Source organism: Leucoraja erinacea, chromosome 21 (assembly GCF_028641065.1).
Source record: "Leucoraja erinacea ecotype New England chromosome 21, Leri_hhj_1, whole genome shotgun sequence".
Lineage (NCBI taxonomy): Eukaryota > Metazoa > Chordata > Chondrichthyes > Rajiformes > Rajidae > Leucoraja > Leucoraja erinaceus.
Genome location: NC_073397.1, coordinates 30,647,976 through 30,667,866, shown reverse-complemented (window position 1 = coordinate 30,667,866; position 19,891 = coordinate 30,647,976). Strand labels below are relative to the sequence as shown.

The 19,891-nt window shown below is 44.9% G+C and overlaps 1 protein-coding gene across 2 annotated transcripts in view; it reads right to left on the bottom strand.

Moving 5' to 3' along the window:
- The window catches only part of LOC129707459 (cadherin-4-like), a 485,034-nt gene that overhangs the window by 37,344 nt on the left and 427,799 nt on the right, over positions 1-19,891 (bottom strand). For both annotated transcript variants that reach the window (XM_055652497.1, XM_055652498.1), the window contains 2 exons: positions 8,882-9,067; positions 4,407-4,660 (listed from right to left, as the gene is read on the bottom strand). In XM_055652497.1, the coding sequence (XP_055508472.1) occupies positions 4,407-4,660; positions 8,882-9,067 (440 nt within the window). The remainder of the gene's footprint in view (positions 1-4,406; positions 4,661-8,881; positions 9,068-19,891) is intronic.

Below are 19,891 nucleotides of genomic sequence, written 5' to 3'. Positions count from 1 at the left end.
ACAGCAGGACATCTGGGCCTGAGATGTAACATCATGCCATCTAATGAAATAAAATTCATTCATATATATATATATTGTATAGGTAGACTCAAAATGCTGGAGTAACTCAGCGGGACAGGCAGTATCTCTGGAGAGAAGGAATGGGAAAAAGCAGGAACAGGGTACTGATTTTAGATGATCAGCTATAGTCATATTGAATGGGGGTGTTGGCTCGAAGGGCCGAATGGCCTACTCCTGCACCTATTTTTCTATATTTCGGGTCGAGACCATTCTTCAGACTGATGTCAGGGGAGTGGGCGGTACAGAGATAAAATACAGTCGGAGACAGTAAGACTGGTGGGAGAACTGGGAAGGGGGATGCAGAGAGAGGGAAAGCACATAATCCTCCAACATTTTCAATTATATATAAATATAAATGCAGAACAACAGCTATATGAATATAAATGCATATATAAGCAAATTGCATATTTAATCAGAGAATGTTGAATCATATATGGTTAAGCTCTTCAGTTCAACCATCTCCAATTGAAAATGCATTTTGCTTATATATTGCTTATATATATATATCCTAATGACGTGAACTGTTGTTTTGTAGTTTGCTCAAGGCACTTGGATCTGTTATTACAACATAACATATAATATGTATAGCTATTCACAAAAATGTGTATCTGAATCCTTTATGTGAGAGAGGAATACAAAGTAGCAATTGAGAATTTAAAAAAAAATATATATATATATATATATATAATTATTTGTATTTCATTTCACTAGTTGGCATAATGACATTTGAAACTCGTGCATATATTTACGTACAGGGTATATTTTAAAAGTTGATCTCAGTAAAGGTAATATGAACTACTGTTATAAAACAAAATGTCTGGTTCACTAATGTTCTTCGGGGAAGGAAATCACTCATCCCTCTCCAAGTTGGCCTAGAGGCGAGTCCAGATCACCAACGTAGCAATGCTGTTAACTTTGATGTCTCCACTACTCAGGGGCAAGTAGAAAATGCTGAGTTACTTCAGCACTTTGTGTCTTTCTTCGGTATAAACCAGCATCTGCTGTTCCCTCCTACACGGTATGTCTCTGTGCTGTATGACTTGGTGACTGAGGTAATTCTTGCCAGACTAAATGTAGTCATTCTTTATAATTGGAATCAGCACACATACCCTTCAGTGTCAATTCAATGTTATACCTTGGCACAAGAATGCCATTGTTTGATTCTCCCGTTCCCATTATTTCCTGAAGGGATTGATCTTTCGCTTGGAACTAGGTTCGAGGCGAGTTTGAGCAGCATATTATCCTCTTTATCTTTTCTCCTCATTTTCAGAAGGTGACATGCAACTGATAAAGGAGCCCAATAAACCGACTTGCAAAAATAGCTGGTGAAGTAGATTTAAATTGCGAAATGCTTTAGTGTTGACTTGCTTGTATCGATGATCATCACACGCTGAGAAATTTGTTTTCAACAAATAATGAATGGAAGTGAATTCTGGCAACAGAGTACAACATGGAGCTGTTTTGTCCTGCCCCGCCTCTCTTAGGCTATTAGGCATATTAGACGCTCCAACCTCTACAACTACAACAGGGATGTAATGCTGAGGCTCTATAGGGCGTTCCTCAGGCCGCAATCTGGGCCCCATATCTGAGGAAAGACGTGTTGGCTCTGGGGAGGGTCCAGAGGAGGTTTACAAGAATAATTCCAGGAATGAGTCAATTAGCATATGATGAGCGTTTGACAGCACTGGGCCTCTACTCGCTGGAGTTTAGAAGGTTGAATGAATGAATCTCTTTATTGTCATTGCCCATGGTACAACAAAATTTAAAAGTCAATCCAACGGTGCGATTCTCAAGAACAATTTTAAATATATAAGAAAAGGTAAAAATATATACATATAAAAAAATTACAGATAATTTTTGCCACTAATTTGCCATTATGAGGTATTCAGTGTTGTACAGTTATATACAGTTATATAGTAGTGCAAATGGTCAAGTGCATTCAGGATGTTTTTAAGGTGCTTGTGTTGAATGTGAGTGTTATTTCTTATTTTGCATTGTTAAGTTCACGTATGGCTATGGGGTAGAAGCTGTCTCTGAGTCTGTTTGTGCGAGTTTTGAAAGACCTGTACCGTCTGCCAGAGGGCAGCAGGTGGAACAGGTTGTGTCCAGGGTGGGAAGGGTCCTTCAGGATGTTGGTCCTGCCAAGGCAGCGAGAGCTGAAGATGTCCTTCAGGGAGGGCAGTGCGCAGCCAGTGATTTTTTGTGCGGTGTTGATGACCCTTTGAAGGGCTCTCCTGTCCGCTGCAGAGCAGCTGGCATACCATGTGGTTATACAGTACGCCAGCACACTCTCGATGGAGCAGCGGTAGAAGGACACCAGCAGCTTCTCCTCCAGGTTGTTTTTCCTGAGGATCCTCAGAAAGTAGAGTCGCTGCTGGGCCTTCTTGACTGCTGTGGTGGTGTTTGTAGTCCAGGAGAGATCCTCCGTAATTTGTGTGCCCAGGAATCTGAAGTCTGAGACCCTTTCCACACAGTCCCCATTGATGAATAGGGGTTTGGGGGCTGCACTGTTCTTACGGAAGTCTATGATAATTTCCTTTGTTTTTGTGGTGTTTAGGATGAGGTTGTTGTCTGAACACCACGCTGCCAGTCTTTGGACTTCCTCCCTGTAGGCCGTCTCATCTCCTCCTGAGATACGTCCAACCACAGTCGTGTCGTCCGCAAACTTGACGATGGTGTTGGTGGAGTGGGCGGGGGCACAATCGTGGGTAGTAGAGGAGGGGGCTCAACACACAGCCCTGTGGGGAGCCGGTGCTGAGTGTGATGGGGGTGGAGAGGTGATGGCCCAGTCTGACGGTCTGGGGGTTTAGACAGAAAGTCCTTGATCCAGAGGCAGATGGGTTGGGAGAGTCCTAAATCCATGAGTTTGGTGACCAGTCTGCTGGGGATGATGGTATTGAAGGCGGAGCTAAAGTCAATGAAGAGCATCCTCACATAGCTCCCCTGGTGTTCGAGGTGGGTCAGTGCAGTGTGAAGAGCAGTGGCGATGGCATCCTCAGTGGACCTATTTGCTCTGTAGGCAAACTGGTGTGGATCGAAGGTAGGCGGGAGGCTGGCTTTGATGTGCTGCTAGACCAGCCTCTCGAAACACTTCATGATGACTGGTGTGAGAGCGACCGGTCGGTAGTCGTTAAGGCCGCTGATAACAGGCTTTTTTTGGTAGTGGGATGATTGTGGCAGACTTCAGGCACAGGTGGGATGATGGATTTAGACAGGGACAGGTTGAAGATTTTCGTGAGGACCTCGGAGAGCTGGTCTGCATATTCCTTCAGAACCCTTCCTGTCACGCCATCCGGGCCGGCAGCCTTCCTCGGGTTCACCGTCCTGAGCACCCGCCTCACTTCTTGCTCCTGCACAGTGAGGGTGTAGTTGTTGTTGTTAGGGGCTGGTGGGAGAATGGCGACGAGCTCTTCTGGTTCTGCCTCGAAGCGAGCAAAGAAGCAGTTCAGCTCCACTGCCAGTGAGGCGTCGCCGTCGGCCATCGTGCTGTTGCTGGGCTTGTAGTTGGTGATGTGCTGGATGCCCTGACAATGAGGGGGGACCTCACTGAAATGTACAGAATAATGAAAGGCATAGATAGAGGATGTTTCCACTGGTAGGAGAATCTCGGACCAGCGGTTACAGCCTCAGAATTAGAAAGGAGGTGAGGAGGAACTTCTCCAGTCAAAGGGTAGTTAATCAGTGGAGCTCATTGCCACATAGGGCTGTGGAGGCCATGCAAAGTGTGTATATAATTTAAAGATATTTTCAGAGATAGACAAATTGATTAGAACGGGTGTAACAGTCTAGTTATATATATATTTCTATAAATTATACATATATAAACCTTTTTTCTCGTTTATTATATTGTTTACAGTGCACTATGTTTACATATTCTATTGTGCTGCAGCAAGTGAGAATTTTATTGCCCTATGACAATAGGCAATAAAACACACTTGACTCTTGTAGCTTTCTCTCACCCCCCCCGCCCGTACTACAATCAGTCTGAAGAAGGGTCTGGACTCGAAACGTCATCTACCCGTGTTCTCCAGAGATGCTGCCTGACCCGCCGTGATACTCCAACACTTTGCGTCTTTTTTTTTTGCAAACCAGCATTTGCAGTTCCTTGTTCACAACCTAGAGCTGCAACCTGACTGAAGTCGGGTTTCCAGCTGCAGAGTTTTTGAGCGGTAGCACACGATGGGAGATAGTGACTCGATGATTCCAGCTCTCTTAATGATTATTCCAGCAGATTGAAGATTTATCATCGCCCACTTTACAACGTTGCCGAGAGCTGAATTTTTTTTATTTTTGTCTGCGAATGGGAAATGAAAAGCTAAATTAGATTTTGTGGCTGGCGTTCTTACCGTATTGCCTGATGCATAAAGCGGTCCGGATCCTGAGCTGCAAATGTAGTTAGCAGGGTGCCCACAGGCATCTCTTCCTCCTGCCTGATTAGCTTGGGATTGGGGATGAAAAACGGTGCCTCGTTGACGTCCGTGACAGAGATTGCGACTGTTGCCGTCGACTGGAGTGAGGACTGAATTCCCGTCGCCAGTGGAGATTGGTTCATCACCAACACCGTCAGCACAAAGGCCCGGTTTATCTCATAGTCTACAGGCTGCAAAACACAAAGATTCAGCATGTTGGATTAGGCGTCCAGATCCCCGCATCAATACTGTAGGAGCAGAATTAGGCCATTTGGCCCATCAAGTCTACTCTGCCATTCAATCATCGCTGATCTATTTTTCCCTCTCAACCACATTCTCCTGCTTTCTAAACATAACCCCCAACGCCCATACTAATCAATAATCTGTCAATCTCCGCCTTAAAAATATCCATTGATTTGACCTACTCAATAACCAAAAATCAGTAGCCTCCTTTTACTCTGGTATTTTATTTAATTCACATGTTTAATCAATAATGTTTTATTATTAATGTTTAATGTTTTTTGTGTCATTCTTAATTGTCACTGTATGTCATGTTGTCAGTTGCGAGCGGAGCACCAAGGCAAATTCCTTGTATGTGAATACTTGGCAAATAAACATTCATTTATTCAGCCTTCTCTGGCACTGAATTCCACAGATTCACCACCCTCTGACTAAATATAATCCTCTTCATCTCCTTTCTAAAGGGACGTCCATTCATTCTGAGGCTATGGCCTCTGGTATGCACTCTCCCACTAGTAGAAACATCCTCTCCACATCCACTCTATCGCGGCCTTTCACTAATCAGTAAATTTCAATTAAGGGGCCCCCTCATCCTTCTAAACTCCAGCGAGTACAGGCCCAGTGCCGCCACTTGTCATATGTTAACCCAATCATTCCTGGGATCATTCCCGTAAAGCTCCTCTGGACCCTCTCCAACGCCAGCCCATCCTTCCTTAGATATGGGGCCCATAACGATACTCCAAATGCGGCCTTATAAAGCCTCAGCATTGCATCCCTAGTCCTCTCGAAATAAATGTTTGAGGGAAATTTTTTTAAGTTTCATGCAGAATAGAGATTGGACAAATTAACAATGAGGATATGATGGCTTATTGTTCAGCATTATTATTATCACATGTACCGAGGAGCAGTGTAAGGCTTTATTTATTGCGAGCTGTCCAAACAGATCAGATAATACCAGAGGTAAAGACTATCAAGCCAAACTCCAGTATAATAGGTAGAGCAAAGGGAAAGATACAGATCAGAATATAGTATTGCAGTGCATGAGTTTCAGAGACAAATTCCAATGTCTGCAATGGAGTAGAGGTGAATGGGACAGTACCCTAGCGAATGGAAGGGCTGTTCTGAAGGCTGATAGTTTTCAGCGTGGAAACAGGCCCTTCGGCCCAACTAGCCCACACTGGCCAACATGTCCAAGCTACACTAGTTCCAATGGAGGGGGAGAAGCTGCTCCTAACTTTGGCGGTATGTGCTTCCAAACTTCTGCACCTTCTGCCCAATGACACACGAGAGAATAAGGAATGACCAGGGTGGGACAAATGGGGCAACTCACTTTTCCATGTGTATATAGTTGGGTTCAAACTATAATGGCAGTTATAGTTTAGTAATATTAATTGTAATTCTCATTATTAGTAAAGCAAATGTCAGAATTTGTCCCAACACAGCCGTATCTTATCTTGAGATTTGGAGTTACATCTGTGTAGGGGGGAGCTGGGCAGAGGTAGCAGTAACACCGAGAGAAGGAAAGAGATGAGCAGGAATTTCTTTGGATAGAGGGTGGTGAATCTGTGGAATTTTTTGCCACAAAGGCTTTGGAGGCCAAATCAATGGATATTTTTAAGGCAGAGATTGATTAGTACGGGTGTCGGGGGTTATGGGGAGAAGGCAGTAGAGTTGCTGCCTTCAAGTGCTTCCAGCGACAGAGACCCAGGTTCAATCCCAACAATGGGTGCTGTCTGTACGGAGTTTGTACGTTCTCCCCATGACCGTGTGGGATTTCTCCGAGATCTTCGGTTTCCTCCCACATTAGAAAGACGTACAAAGTTTGTAGGTTAATTTGCTTGGTGTAAGTGTAAATTGTCCCTCGTGTGTGTGTGGGATAGTGTTAGTGTGCGGGGATCACTGGTCAGCACGGACCCAGTGGGCTGAAGGGCCTGTTTCCGCAATGTATCTCTGAACTGAACGAAACACTTCTCCCAAAAACTTGGCATAAAAGTACTCATGAAAAAACTTAAAACTAAAAGGAACAGCTATGACCAAATGGTGATAATAATCAGTGGATTACCACAGAACCTGGATTTAAAAGATTGATGGAAATCAAGTACAAAATGTTGTTGAATTATTCAGCAGTTTAGTAAAATAAATATAGAATGTATGTCACGAAGATGTCAAAATAACATTTATATGGCACATATCCACTGGTCTGATTATGCACAATCAGGAATGTTACAAGTGGTTTAGCCTAACAAGATGAGCAAACTATTAATGATACCCCACGGGACTTCTTATAATGTCATTTATTTCATACTTTAAAAATTGTTAGAAGTATTGATTGTTGTTAATAAGACAGGCAACATGATGTACCGTTTCTTGATAGTTTGTTTCATTACATGGAAACAGCACAAAGTCTGCCAATGCGGTTAAAAAGGTACATTAAGGAGCAAATATTGAAAGCTCAAATATCCATGCTTTTGAATAAATTTATTTGTGATACTGAGCTCTCAATGAATGTTACATTAAACGCCTGGCTTTCTAAACATATAAAGTCACGCTTTCCTCAAGAACCATAGCTTTATTCTTTGCCTGGTGTATTTGGCTCCTGAGATAAACCACTAAAAAAAGTCAGTTATATACAAGTTATAGAATGGATTAACTCGTACTGTTTATTCAGAATCTTACAGTACATACTGGAGGACTGGCTTTATGTTAAGCAAGGGCTGAGGCTTTTTATAAGGCACTGGCAGTATATAAAGCAGTTTTGGGCCCCATATCTGAGGAAGAATGTGCTGGCATTGGAAAGGGTCCAGAGGAGGTTTACGTGAATGATCCCAGGGATGATCGGGTTAACATAAGACAGGGATGTCAAACTACTGGCCCGCGGGCCGGATGCGGCCCGTGAAGTGGTCCAATCCGGCCCACGAGATGATTTTCGGAAAAAAAAAAGTATATTCACGACCATTTATTATGTATCTGTACGGCAGCCGCTCTCTCTCTCTCTCTTGCCGCTGTCACTCTTCCACCGCTGTCTTCCACTCCCGTTCTCCGCTCCGTGATTGGCCCGCGGTTGCCAAGGGGACGGTTGCTCCGGGAAACAGTCGTCAAAGAGGCAAGATGGCGGTGGGGAGCTCCCATCCACCGCTCCGTGATTGGCCCGCGGTTGCCATGGGGGCGGTCGCCCCGGCAACCGCTGTCAAACAGACAAGATGGCGGCGCTGAGCTCCCCTTGGCCTCGGGCTGGCTGACGGACGTTCACGCATGCATAACTGATCCGGCCCGCATGAAGTCGCATTTTGCCCAATCCGGCCCGTGACCTAAAATGAGTTTGACACCCCTGACATGAGTGTTTGGCGACACTGGGCCTGTACTCACTGGAGTTTAGAAGGATGAGGGGGTAAAACTCATTGAAACTTACTGAATAGTGAAAGCCCTGGATGAAGTGGATGTGGAGAGTATGCTTCCACTAGTGGGAGAGTCTAGGACCAGAGGCCACAGCCTCAGAATTAAAGGACTTACCATTAGAAAGCAGATAGGGAGGAATTTCTTTCAGAGGCTGTTGAATCTGTGGAATTCATTGCCACAGAGGCTGTGGAGGCCGTCAATGGATATTTTTGAGGTGGAGATTGATTGGTTCGTGATTGGTAAGGGTGTCAAGGATTATGAGAGAAGGCAGGAGAATGGGTTCAGATGGAAGATAGAATGGCGGAATAGACCTGATGGGCCGAATGGCCTAATTCTGCTCCTATCCTTATGAACTTAAGTCAAATATGTCAACCAAGTCACCCTATGAACTATTCCACATGATGCTTGTGTACCGTAACATTTGCTTTAAAGTTTCTTTCAAAAGTGATTGATCAAACGTGATTTCAACGCCGAATGTGAGGTACGCGATAAGAGCGGCACGGTGGCGCAGCAGTAGAGCTACGACCTTACAGCGGGTTCAATCCTGACTACGGGTGCTTGTCAGCATCTTCTCCCCGTGACCTGCGTGGGTTATCTCCCGCACTCCAAAGACGTGCAGGTTTGTAGGTGAATTGGCTCCGTATAAAATGCAAAATAATCGTCCCTCGTGTGTTTCGGGTAGTGTTAATGCGCGGGGATCGCTGGCCAGCATGGACTGGTGGGCTGAAGGGCCTGTATCCGCGCTGTATCTCAAAACTAAACAAAACTAAACTTACCTTTTCTACAATAACCATGCCCTCATTGGTGATTGGGTCTGTCTTAACTATAAAATGGTGGGCTGGGTCTCCACTGACAATGCGGTATAAGGCATTCCAATTGGACGTGTGTGCCTGGTCTCGGTCTGTGACTGTCAAATTGGCAACGATGACTTCTCTTTTGTTCTCTTGAACTTCTCCATAGTACTGGAAATAAACAAAAGGACAGGATAAAGGAACATTCTGGAGGCAGCAACCTGCACCACCTTCAGTTCTGTGACAACAGCAAATAAAAATGATTCACACAGTCACACAATTACAATTATTGCAGCATAAACTCATTTAGAAACAATCCGTTTTTGCTTATTCCGAGTAAGCAGCATAATCAAGGACTAGTCGCACTTCTCTTCTCCCCTCTCCCATTGGGCAAAAGGTATATAAGTGTAAAAACGTACACCTCCAGATTCAGGGACAGTTTCTTCCCAGCCGTTATCAGGCAACTGATCCATCTTACCAACAACTAGAGAGCAGTCCTGTATCACCATCTACCTCATTGGAGATCCTCGGTCTATCTTTAATCAGTCTATATTGGAATTTATCTTGCACTATACATTAGTAAGATTAAACGAGAACTTACCAGTTCGAAGTTTGATCGTTATTTTATGAGGAGTACGTTGAAGGAATACGTGAAGAACCCCGCCAGGACGCATGCGTGTCATTCTTCAAAGCAGTGGTGTGAAATCACAGATAACTGTAATGACTGAACATAGTAAGATTAGAGAAGAAAATACCAGTTGAGTATATGATCAAGGGTGGGAGCGGAGGGCACGTATTCCCTCAACGTACTCCTCATAAAATAACGATCAAACTTCGAACTGGTAAGTTCTCGTTTAATCTTACTATTTTACTTCGGAGTCACGTGAGTGACTACCTGAAGATTTCAAAGCTCTGTGATTTCATGCCGTGGAAACACGATTCCATGCATCACATCTGCTTAATTGACTGTGGGAGGAATTGTGTTAACATGTTTAGACATGAATCCAACATTGAAATCCATGATAAATTGTTAACAACATATTATAGCCCCTATTTATGGGGTGAAATTATATTACAGAACTTAAAATTGGCTCTGCAAAGTTCCAGTTTAACTACTAGTTTGTAATAGAATAGTTGGAACATTTTCCCCTGATCCATTCTGCTGTCTCGAGGATTTGGTTCATTGGTACATCCAACTCCATAGCTGCCGATGTAGCTGCAGCCCTGGTGGAATAAGATTTGAATATGTTAGTATCCACCCCAGCTGTTGTTAAAACCTGGTTCAGCCATCTGGAAATAGTTTGAACCGACACTTTTTTGTGGGTTGTTTGTGGCTGATTAGTAGTGCCATCTCATAGCCTCAGATGTTTTTGGTGTTCTCCATATATAACAATAATTGTCTTATTATACAGAGACGATATCTGTAGGGTAATCCCTAAATTCTATTTTGAGGCCCGATGATGCCGGTCTGTTCTGTTTGACTAATTCGTAATATGAAACGTTATATTCCTGTTGAAAAAGTCATATAGTCCAGCCTTAACTTATGTACGACTGTACCCTTAGTGCCGTGACCAAAGCCATCAGCATGACTGTTTTGTGCGTCAGTCTTTGCAGGGACAGAGCTGTTGCTGGAGACCAATTCCTTAGCAACGTTAGGGCAATACTCATATCCCATTTTAGAGAGTACCTGGTTATTGGGGGATTGATATTAAAAATTCCCCTCATAAGTTTGGTTACCAGGGATGAGTCCCAACAGAATGACGCTCTGATCCTCGCCATAGATATGTTGAAAAGGCACTTCTGGCGCAGTTAATGGCACTGTAACTGAGCCCCTCATCATAGTGGAGGCCTGCCAGGAATTCCAGAACAGACGTTATGTTCATCGAATTGTAGGTGATGTTGATTCTGTGACAATATATCTCCCATTTCCTGATGTATACCAGATATAGTTTTTTGGTGGACTGTCTGTGGCCCGCTGAGATAATGTTCAATGTTCGGTCCGCCAGTCCCAGTTGCAGTAGGGGTTTCTTTAGACTCTACAAATTGATAGGTCTGTTGTTTTTGACATGGATGGGTTCCCCTGTTACGGGATGAACCAATAATCTGGTTGTTTCAGGATGGTGATACATAGTTAAAACCCATGTTGAGTATCACAGGGAACCATGGTTAAGTAGGCCAATCGGCGCTACCAATTAACAGACGCTGAGTCTTGTTGTATTTTTCGTAATACCTGACTGATGATGCAGAAAAGGAGGGAATGCATAGATAAACAATTGCCCCCTCAATGCAGTGAAAAGCATCTGTCCCTGCTGCCCCAGGGTCTGGTTCCCAAGAAACACAGTTTGGTAACTGGTGATTAAGTCTTATTTTATTGAATTTGCGTGACCTGATGTCTGTCACTGAATTCTGGGTTACCTGGTAGGTAAGTAGCTGATATTCAAATATTTCTCTGGATACACCATTACCAAATTGTATTAGTCAGATTGTCACTCTGTAGTCTAACACGCTGGTGATTTATCCCAGAGCAGTATGACTTTAGGCCATAGAACGCACCCCACATTTCCAGGTAGTTTATGCCCAGTGTCTGTGATAATGATGCCTCCTGTGCCTTTCATCTACCTCCACAGTTGGAGATGGAAATTGGTAGAACCCCAACCAAGCGCACTGGCATCAGTTTGTAGCACCACTAAGGGTTTGCTGATAACGATAGGGTTGGAACAATGCCGAATGTTATCCCTCCACCATTTTAATTCCATAAGTTTTGATTGGTGGCTTATTGGTCTGTCGAAATGACCAGTATTAACTTTGAGTGTTTGTATTTTTGCCCTTTGTAGATTTTTGGTAATACAAAGGTCCAAATTGTGTGGCTGGAAAAGCAGACACTATATGCCAATTACCCTTGCTACCAATCTGATAGACGGTTCACTGATGTCAGTGGGGTTGTTGCAGGCCTCAGTTAAGACTGTAGCCTTGTCCTTTGGTAAAGTCACCGACATGAGAGCTGTCAATAGTGAACCCCAAATAATCCATTATGTTGGTAGGCGTTAGTTTAGATTTAACTGGATGGATGATAACCCCAGTTGTCACCCAATTGTATGGTGGCTGTTACAGCTAGTTAGGCCAACTCCAAAGTTATGCCCACAATTAGTATGATCATATGATTATGTATTTGGTAGAGCTCTATACTGCCAGAGCTGCCCCATCCAGTTGAATTTTTTTAAATAACGTTTGTGATCAGTCCGTGTAGGCACTGATAGTAAGCATCTTTTAGGTTGATGCTAGCCATGGAGTAGCCTTTGGAAATCAGTTCTTTAGCAGTTACCAGTTCCCATTTTGTACTGAATATATAGTACAATGTATTCAATTTGGTCAATTCGATGATGATGCGACTGTCACCATCTATTTTGTTTTTGGTAAAGATATAAGACACAAATTCCAGCCAATCGGGTTGGATTAACCCATTACCCCTTTTGCACAATTCAATGGTATATCCCTGGATACTGCTTAGGATATAAGTGTCTGTAGTTGATATACACCATGTATCCAAAAGAGTGGAATCTCCCACCAATGTGTGTATTATCCACTTCCTATAATTTGTAAGGGACCAGACCCACCTACCTCCATTGTTACCAGTGGAAGTTTGCTTCTTCTGTGTGGTCTTCGTGGAGGTTGTTTTTGGGTTGGGGGTTTACGCATCTTCCAGGAAGGCCGGTCTGGGCTATGGTCTAAAAGACCGCTGTCCTGTATGCCCGGCCTTTGAGCTTTCACCAGCTTCTCTTGTTCTGCTGGTGGGTGCATAAGGGTGCTGTCTTTGGCTGTAGGAGATCCTTAATGTTGTCGCCTTTATGAGCCCCAGGGCTTTCCTAATTCCTGCTCCGACATGTTTCCAGATGCTATTTCCATGACTGGAACATTCAGGGATACGCAGTTTCCTGGTCCCAAGTATTTTTGCAGTGGTGTCCATCGTGGTCTGGCTGTATGTATTTGGACACCATGACCAGTAGATTTTGCCTTCCTGCACCCCCTGCACACTTGTAGTTTTGTTCGTCAAAACCCCTCTTCAGGGTCAGCCCAGAATTGACCCCCCAGTACTCCCCTCTGACGAGGGAGATGCACTGTGCAGCCCTACTTAAGGTGCTGCTGTGGGTGTTTTTTATATCCCACGGTGACTAGACTCCATCTCCCGGAGTCTGTCATGTTGGAGCTCTGCTCCATAAGCCACTCCAACCGGCTCCAGCGCTCACAGTCGCTGGCCGCTCGCGGCTGCTCAAAGTCGGACTCATCAGTCAACGACTCTTTTGGTTTTCTTCTTGCCTTCCCGCCCAGACGTAGTGTTTAATCTGGCCGTTGCGGGGGCGAAATCGGGCACAGCTGTTCCCTAACGGGTGATTCCTGCGTTGCTGGCCGCTGCTGGCGTCCGCAACTCCTGCGGTCTTCCCCCGCCAGCTCTAGTCGACTTCTTTGCCTTGTGCATGTTTCCCCCATCTGTAGAACAGTATGGGAACAATAAAGACCGCAGTATCACTTACCTGCAGGTCCAGGCTTAAAACTTGCCGTTATGGGGGAACGTCCTTCCACCCCTCCTCCTGCCGTTTTGACATCAAAGCCAACGGCTCCGTTCTGTGTAGTCTCCCGCCCAGCCATGGTGTTTAATCTGGCCGGTGCGGGAGCGAAGTCGGGCACAGCTGTTCCCTTACGGGTGATTCCTGTGCTGCCTGCCGTTGTTTGCACAGCTCTCCATGTTTCCCCACCTGTGAAACAGTATGGGGAGAATAAAGACCGCAGTTTCACTTACCTGCAGGTCCAGGTTTAAACTGTCACTACGGGGGAACGTCGTTCCACCCCGCCTCCTGCCATTTTGACTTGTCAAAGTCGACGGCCCCATTGTGAATAGTCTCCCGCCCGGCCGTGGTGTTCTGGCCGGCGCGGGACCAAAAGTCGGCACAGCTGATCCCACTTACGGGGCTTGTCCCTTCAGCTGCTGCTGGCTCCCGCAACTTCGCGGTCCTCCCCAGCCAGCTTCACTCGCAGCACTTGTGGACACTATTTTGTCCAGCTTCCCCCCCTGTGTAAAAACAGCGCGGGGACAAAAACTACCGCAGAGTAAATCACTTACCTGCAGGTCGCGGTTTCAAACTTACCGCTGCGGGGGAACGCTCCACCCCGCCTGTCGTTTCGCAAGCGTGAAAGCGATATGACACGCATGCGTCCTGGCGGGGTTCTTCACGTAGTCACTCACGTGACTCCGAAGTAAAATACTCCATTTACCCTGTGTGCAGCTCATCATGTATTGTCTTTCTGCTGACTGGATCGCACAACAAAAAGCTTTTCACTGTACCTCGGTACATGTGACAATAAACTAAACTAAACTAATTGATTTTATATACATTGAAACACTGCAATTACTTTTGGATGTAGAACCTTCTAAAAAACAAAGCACCAATCAACTATATATTTGATTTTAGTTGTTTAGTTGAGAGATACAGCATCGGAACAGGCCCTTCCTCCCATGTGGTCTGTGCCGACCATCGATCACCCATTCACTCTAGTTCTACATAGAAAGGAACTGCTGGTGCTGGTTTTTGAAACATCCTCTCTCACTACTGAGTCTGAAGAAGGGTCTTGACCTGAAACGCCACCTATTCCTTTTTTCCAGAGATGCTGTCTGACCCGCTGAGTTACTCCAGCTTTTTGTGTCTATTCACACTAGTTCTATGTTATTTATATTTTCTCATCCTCTCTCTACGCACTCGGAGCAATGTACAGAAATGCATTAACCTACAAACCCTCGTGCAAACACGGCACTCAGCACCCGGGGTCAGGATCGAACCGGGGTCTTTGGCGCCATAAAGCAGCAACTCTACCAGCTGTGTCATTGTGTAATATAACAATTTAAAATAGAAATGCATCAAACAACAGTTGTCTACCACACGAAACAGTTCAGTAATGTAAAGCCAGCTTGGTCATTGAAGGGTCTCGACCCGAAACGTCACCTATTCCTTCGCTCCATAGATGCTCCATAGAGTTTCTCCAGCATTTCTTTCTACTTTTGATTTTTCCAGCATCTGCAGTTCTTTCTTAAACTTGGTCATTGATGATCAAATTAGTTTGCTTTTGCCACTCTTAAGTACTAATTGTAGGAAATGTTTAAATATTTTTAATAGTTTATATATTTTCCTCAATTTTATTTGAACACAGTTATATCTTTCAGGTAACTGATCAATATATAATGAGATAATGAAAGCACCAATCAACTACTAGGGGCCGCACTGTGGCGCAGCAGTAGAGTTGCTGCCTTACAGCGCCAGAGACCCGGGTTCGATCCTGACAACGGGTGCTGTCTGTATGGAGTTTGTATGTTCTCCCTGTGACCGCGTGGATTTCCTCCAGGTGCTCCAGTTTCCTCCCACACTCCATAGATGTACAGGTTTGTAGGTTAATTGGCTTCTGTTAATTCTCCCTAGTGTGTAGGATAGTGCTAGTATACTTTGTGATCATGGGTCGGCGCGCATCCAGTGGGCCGAAGGGCCTATTTCCACGCCATATCTTTACAGTTACTATGAAGAAATATGGAGCCCAAAGCCGTGTTAATGCTTTTACCCCAAATCATTGCACTTAGCCTTAATGTTACACTTAAACAAAATGCTTTTAGTTAATCAATAGGCGCTACATCCCGGGTTCCCTTTTATTCACCCAACTAATTAAATCCTTGATGAACCCTCTTAAATTTGTCAAACTTAATTTCCCTTCACTAAAACCATATTGACTCTACTTAATTTGACATCAGCTTCTTCAGACTTGCTTCGTAAAAGATTTCAATTCAATCACCCCCCTCCTGAAATGAGAGTGAAATACCTCCAGTTTTCCAATTTACCGGGACCATCGCAGAATATTGTGCTATCACGACCAATGTATCCAGTGTAGGTACATCCATTTATTTTCAAATCGTGAGATGCAGGCCATCGGTTCAAGGGGGTTATCATTATTTCGACTTTAGAAATACAGCGAGGAAACAGGCTCTTCGGCCCAGAGTCAGCGCTCACCAGCGATCACCCCGTACACTAGCATTATCCTACACACACTAGAGGCAATTTTACTAAAGCTAAATTAAAATTAAAAGCTAAACCTGTACGCCCTTGGAATGTGGAAGGAAACTGGAGCACCCAGGGAAAACCCACGTGGTCACAAGGAGAAAGTACAAACTCCGTACAGACAGCACCTGGAGTCAGAATCGAACAATCTTTTCACCGAAGCCAATTTACCTATAAACCTGTGCAGAAAGAAACTTCAGGTGCTGGTTTACACCAAATTTAGATGCAAGATGCTGGAGTAACTCAGCAGGCCAGGCAGCATCTCTGGGGAGAAGGAACAGGTGACATTTTAGGTTGAAACCCTTCTCCGGTCTGAAGAAGGGTCTCGGCCCGAAACGTCACCAATTCCTTTTCCCCAGAGATGCTGCCTGACCCGCTGAGTTACTCCAGCATTTTGTATCTAACCTGCAAACTGGAGCACAAAGAGAAAACCCACGTGGTTGCACGGAGAACGTACAAACTCCGTACAGACCACACCCGTAGTCAGAATCGAACCCGGGTCTCTAGCGCTGTAAGGCAGCAACTCCACTGCTGTATCACTGTGTTGCTCTAGTTTCACTGTTTGCCCAATTTAGTTCATTATATGTCTCTCCGTATACACCCAGTAGAAATAGGCCTGCAAGAACATTGAAGGCCAGTCATCTCTTGCATCGTTAAGTTAGCTATTGTCAAACTCAATTGGCTGCAGATACACCTAGCAGCAATCCTGAGGGCATCATTACTCCTGTAATGACAACAGGTTAATAGATCATTGCTCACCATCTTTAGTTGATGCATTCCCAGTTTGACAGAAAGGTTGTCTTCTACTCCAACTCAATAATCCTTCATTTCATTGAGTTAATGGTGTTTCATTATTATATGTTATTCAGAGGTACCAGGCAAATTGCAGGAATGAGGAGGCTTCCAAAATTGGTGCCCAAAGCTGCAAATCCTATTTCTCTAATGATGTCCGGGCTTAATTTAAGATGGTTAAAGCAGAATTCATCAGTGTATTGTGAGAGAAATCAATCAGTTTCAAGTTCGGATATTCTTGCAATTAGACACGGCGACTGCCTTACAACGCCAGAGACCCGGGTCCCAGGTTCAATCCCGATTACGGGTGCAGTCTGAACGGGGTTTGTACGTTCTCCCCGTGACCTGCGCGGGCTTTCTCTGAGATCTTCGGTTTCCCCCCGTACTCCAAAGACGTGCAGGTTTGTAGGTTAACGGGCCTGCTATAAACGTAAAATAATTGTCCCTAGTGTGTGTAGATAGTGTTAATGAGCTGGGATCGCTGGTCAGTGCAGACTCGGTGGGCTGACAGGGCCTGTTTCTGCACTGTATCTCTAAACTAAACTAAACTGAATTAGTTTGTTCACACAGCATGATGCTTCCAGGACACTATAACCTTTCCGTTAACTTAATCAGGGCGACACGGTGGCGCAGTAGAGCTGCTGCCTTACAGCGCCAGAGACCCGGGGCCGATTCTGACTAGGGGTACTGCCTGTACTGGCTTTGTGCGTTCTCCCTGTGAACACGTGGGTTTTTCTCCCGGTTCTCCGCTTCCTTCCCACACTCCAAAGACGTGCGGGTTTTTAGCTTCATTGGCTTCTGTAAATCACCCCTTGTGTGTAGGATAGTGCTAGCGTACGGGGTGATCGCTGGCCGGCATGGACTCGTTGGGCCGAAGGGCCTGTTTCCACTGCTGTATCTCTGAAGTTAAACATTAAATGAAGCACATCACTGCTGTAGAATAAGTCTCACATCTTTAGCAGGATTTAACAACCCTATTCAAATTCTCTCGGCAAACACTGCGTATAAATGCATGGCATTAGTTTCGTTCTCCAGCCTACTGTCTACGGTTATTTTTCGGGGATCAAACGAAGGGCGCCTTCTATTCTCTGCTTGCATCAATCTTCAAGGTGCCGGATTTTTCTGTCCAAAAATGTATCCTTGCTGTGACACCCACGAGCAAGATACAAAAATTAATATGAATCATTTATGAGCAAGGAGAAAAGTGACTGAGTAATGTTTCATCCGCTCTGTTCAATTGTATCATTGCCCTCGAAGGATCAATCCCGAATGGTGACATGTAGTCAGAATCACTCTTAGAAGTGGTTACACGAATCTAGGAAGCGGATTCTACTTTTTTTTCCTCTGGTTAAGTATTTTCCAACGTGATAAAATATGAAGTCAAAAATTAAATAGACCACAGAAACACCAATATAATCTGTGGGGACCGACAAAGAAGGGCTTTTATGACAAGTTCTGATGAAGCCTTTGGGTGAAAAAAACAGCTGGTTGAAACGAGGCACGAACATCTCTCAGACTTTGTACAGCAGAGCGTGTCATACGTGTGAAACCTTGTTTTTACATCAGGAGTCTTGCAACTGATCTGATTTAACCCCCGCAGTGCTGCATATTCCTTACAGAGCATGAAAACCTATGCACGCACCTAGACATTGGATATATTTGATTCTTATGGATTTGTTGAAATATTTGCGCCCAGTTAGTTTAGTTTAGTTTACAGCATGGAAACAGGCCCTTCAGCCCACCGGCCAGCGATCCCCGCACACTAGCACTATCCTACACACGCTAAGGACAATTTTACATTTATACCAAGGCAATTAACCTCCAAACCTGTACGTCTTTGCAATGATGGGAGGAAAGCAAAAATCTCAGAGAAAACCCAAGTAGGTCAACGGGAAAACAAATAAACTCCATTCAGGGAGCACCCGTAGTCAGGATCGAACCAGGGTCTCTGGCGCTGTAAGGCAGCAACTCTACTGCTGTGCCACTTTGCCACCCAACAGCCATTCCTCACCCACTGGGAAACAGGAGTGGGATCTTTCTGTCATAATTCTTTATAAGCGGTTTCATTTTCTTACTGCAGCTCATGGGCCCATTGATGTCTGGAGCCAAAGCTGCCACTGATCCTGGGGTTTCGGGGGTTGCCATATTCAAGAGAGAAAGGTCTCCCTCCCAACAATTACAGAAATCAACGTTCATATTGCTGGGTAGTGAGCTGCCCAAGCAAAATATCTGATGCTGTCCCTCCAACATGGCGGCAACGTGGTGCAGCGGTAAAGTTGCTGCCTCACAGCGTCAGAGACCCGTGTTCGATCCCGACTACGGGTGCTGTCTGTATGGAGTTTTGTACGTTCTCCCCGTGATCGGCGTGGGTTTTCTCCGGGTGCACCAGTTTCCTCCCACACTCCAAAGACATGCAGGTTTGCAGGCTAATTGTCTTGGTATAATTGTAAATCGTCCCTAGTGTGCGTAGGATAGTGCTAGTCTAAGTTCGTTTATTGTCACGTGTTCCGAGGTACAGTGTAAAGCTTTTTTCGCTTGCTTATTCCCCTGTCCTACTTAGGAAACCTGAACGGAAACCTCTGGAGACTTTGGGCCACACCCAAGGTTTCCGTGCGGTTCCCGGAGGTTGCAGGTAGTGGAAGCAGGTAGGAAGACTGACAAAAACCTCCGGGAACCGCACGGAAACCTTGGCTGGGGCGCAAAGTCACCAGAGGTTTCCGTTCAGGTTTCCTACGTGGGACAGGGGCATAATAAAAGTGGGACAGAGGCTTTACACGTCAGCGGAAAGACAATACATGATTAAAATCAAGCCATTTGCAGTGTACAGATACATGATAAGGGAATAACATTTAGTGCAAGGTAAATTCAGTAAAGTCCAATCAAGGATAGTCCAAGGGTCACCAATGAGGCAGATTGTGTGCAGGGATCGCAGGTTGGCGTGGATTCAGTGGGATGAAGGGTCTGTTTTCATGCTGTATCTCTAATTAAACCGGGCTCTACCTCTGTCGTGCCTTGGGGAGGTGGGGTGAGAGCAGGAATGTGGCAACGGACGAGATGCTAGTGAAGGCTCAATCAACCACAGTCGAGGGAAAGGACTTTTCTTGTGGCCTGG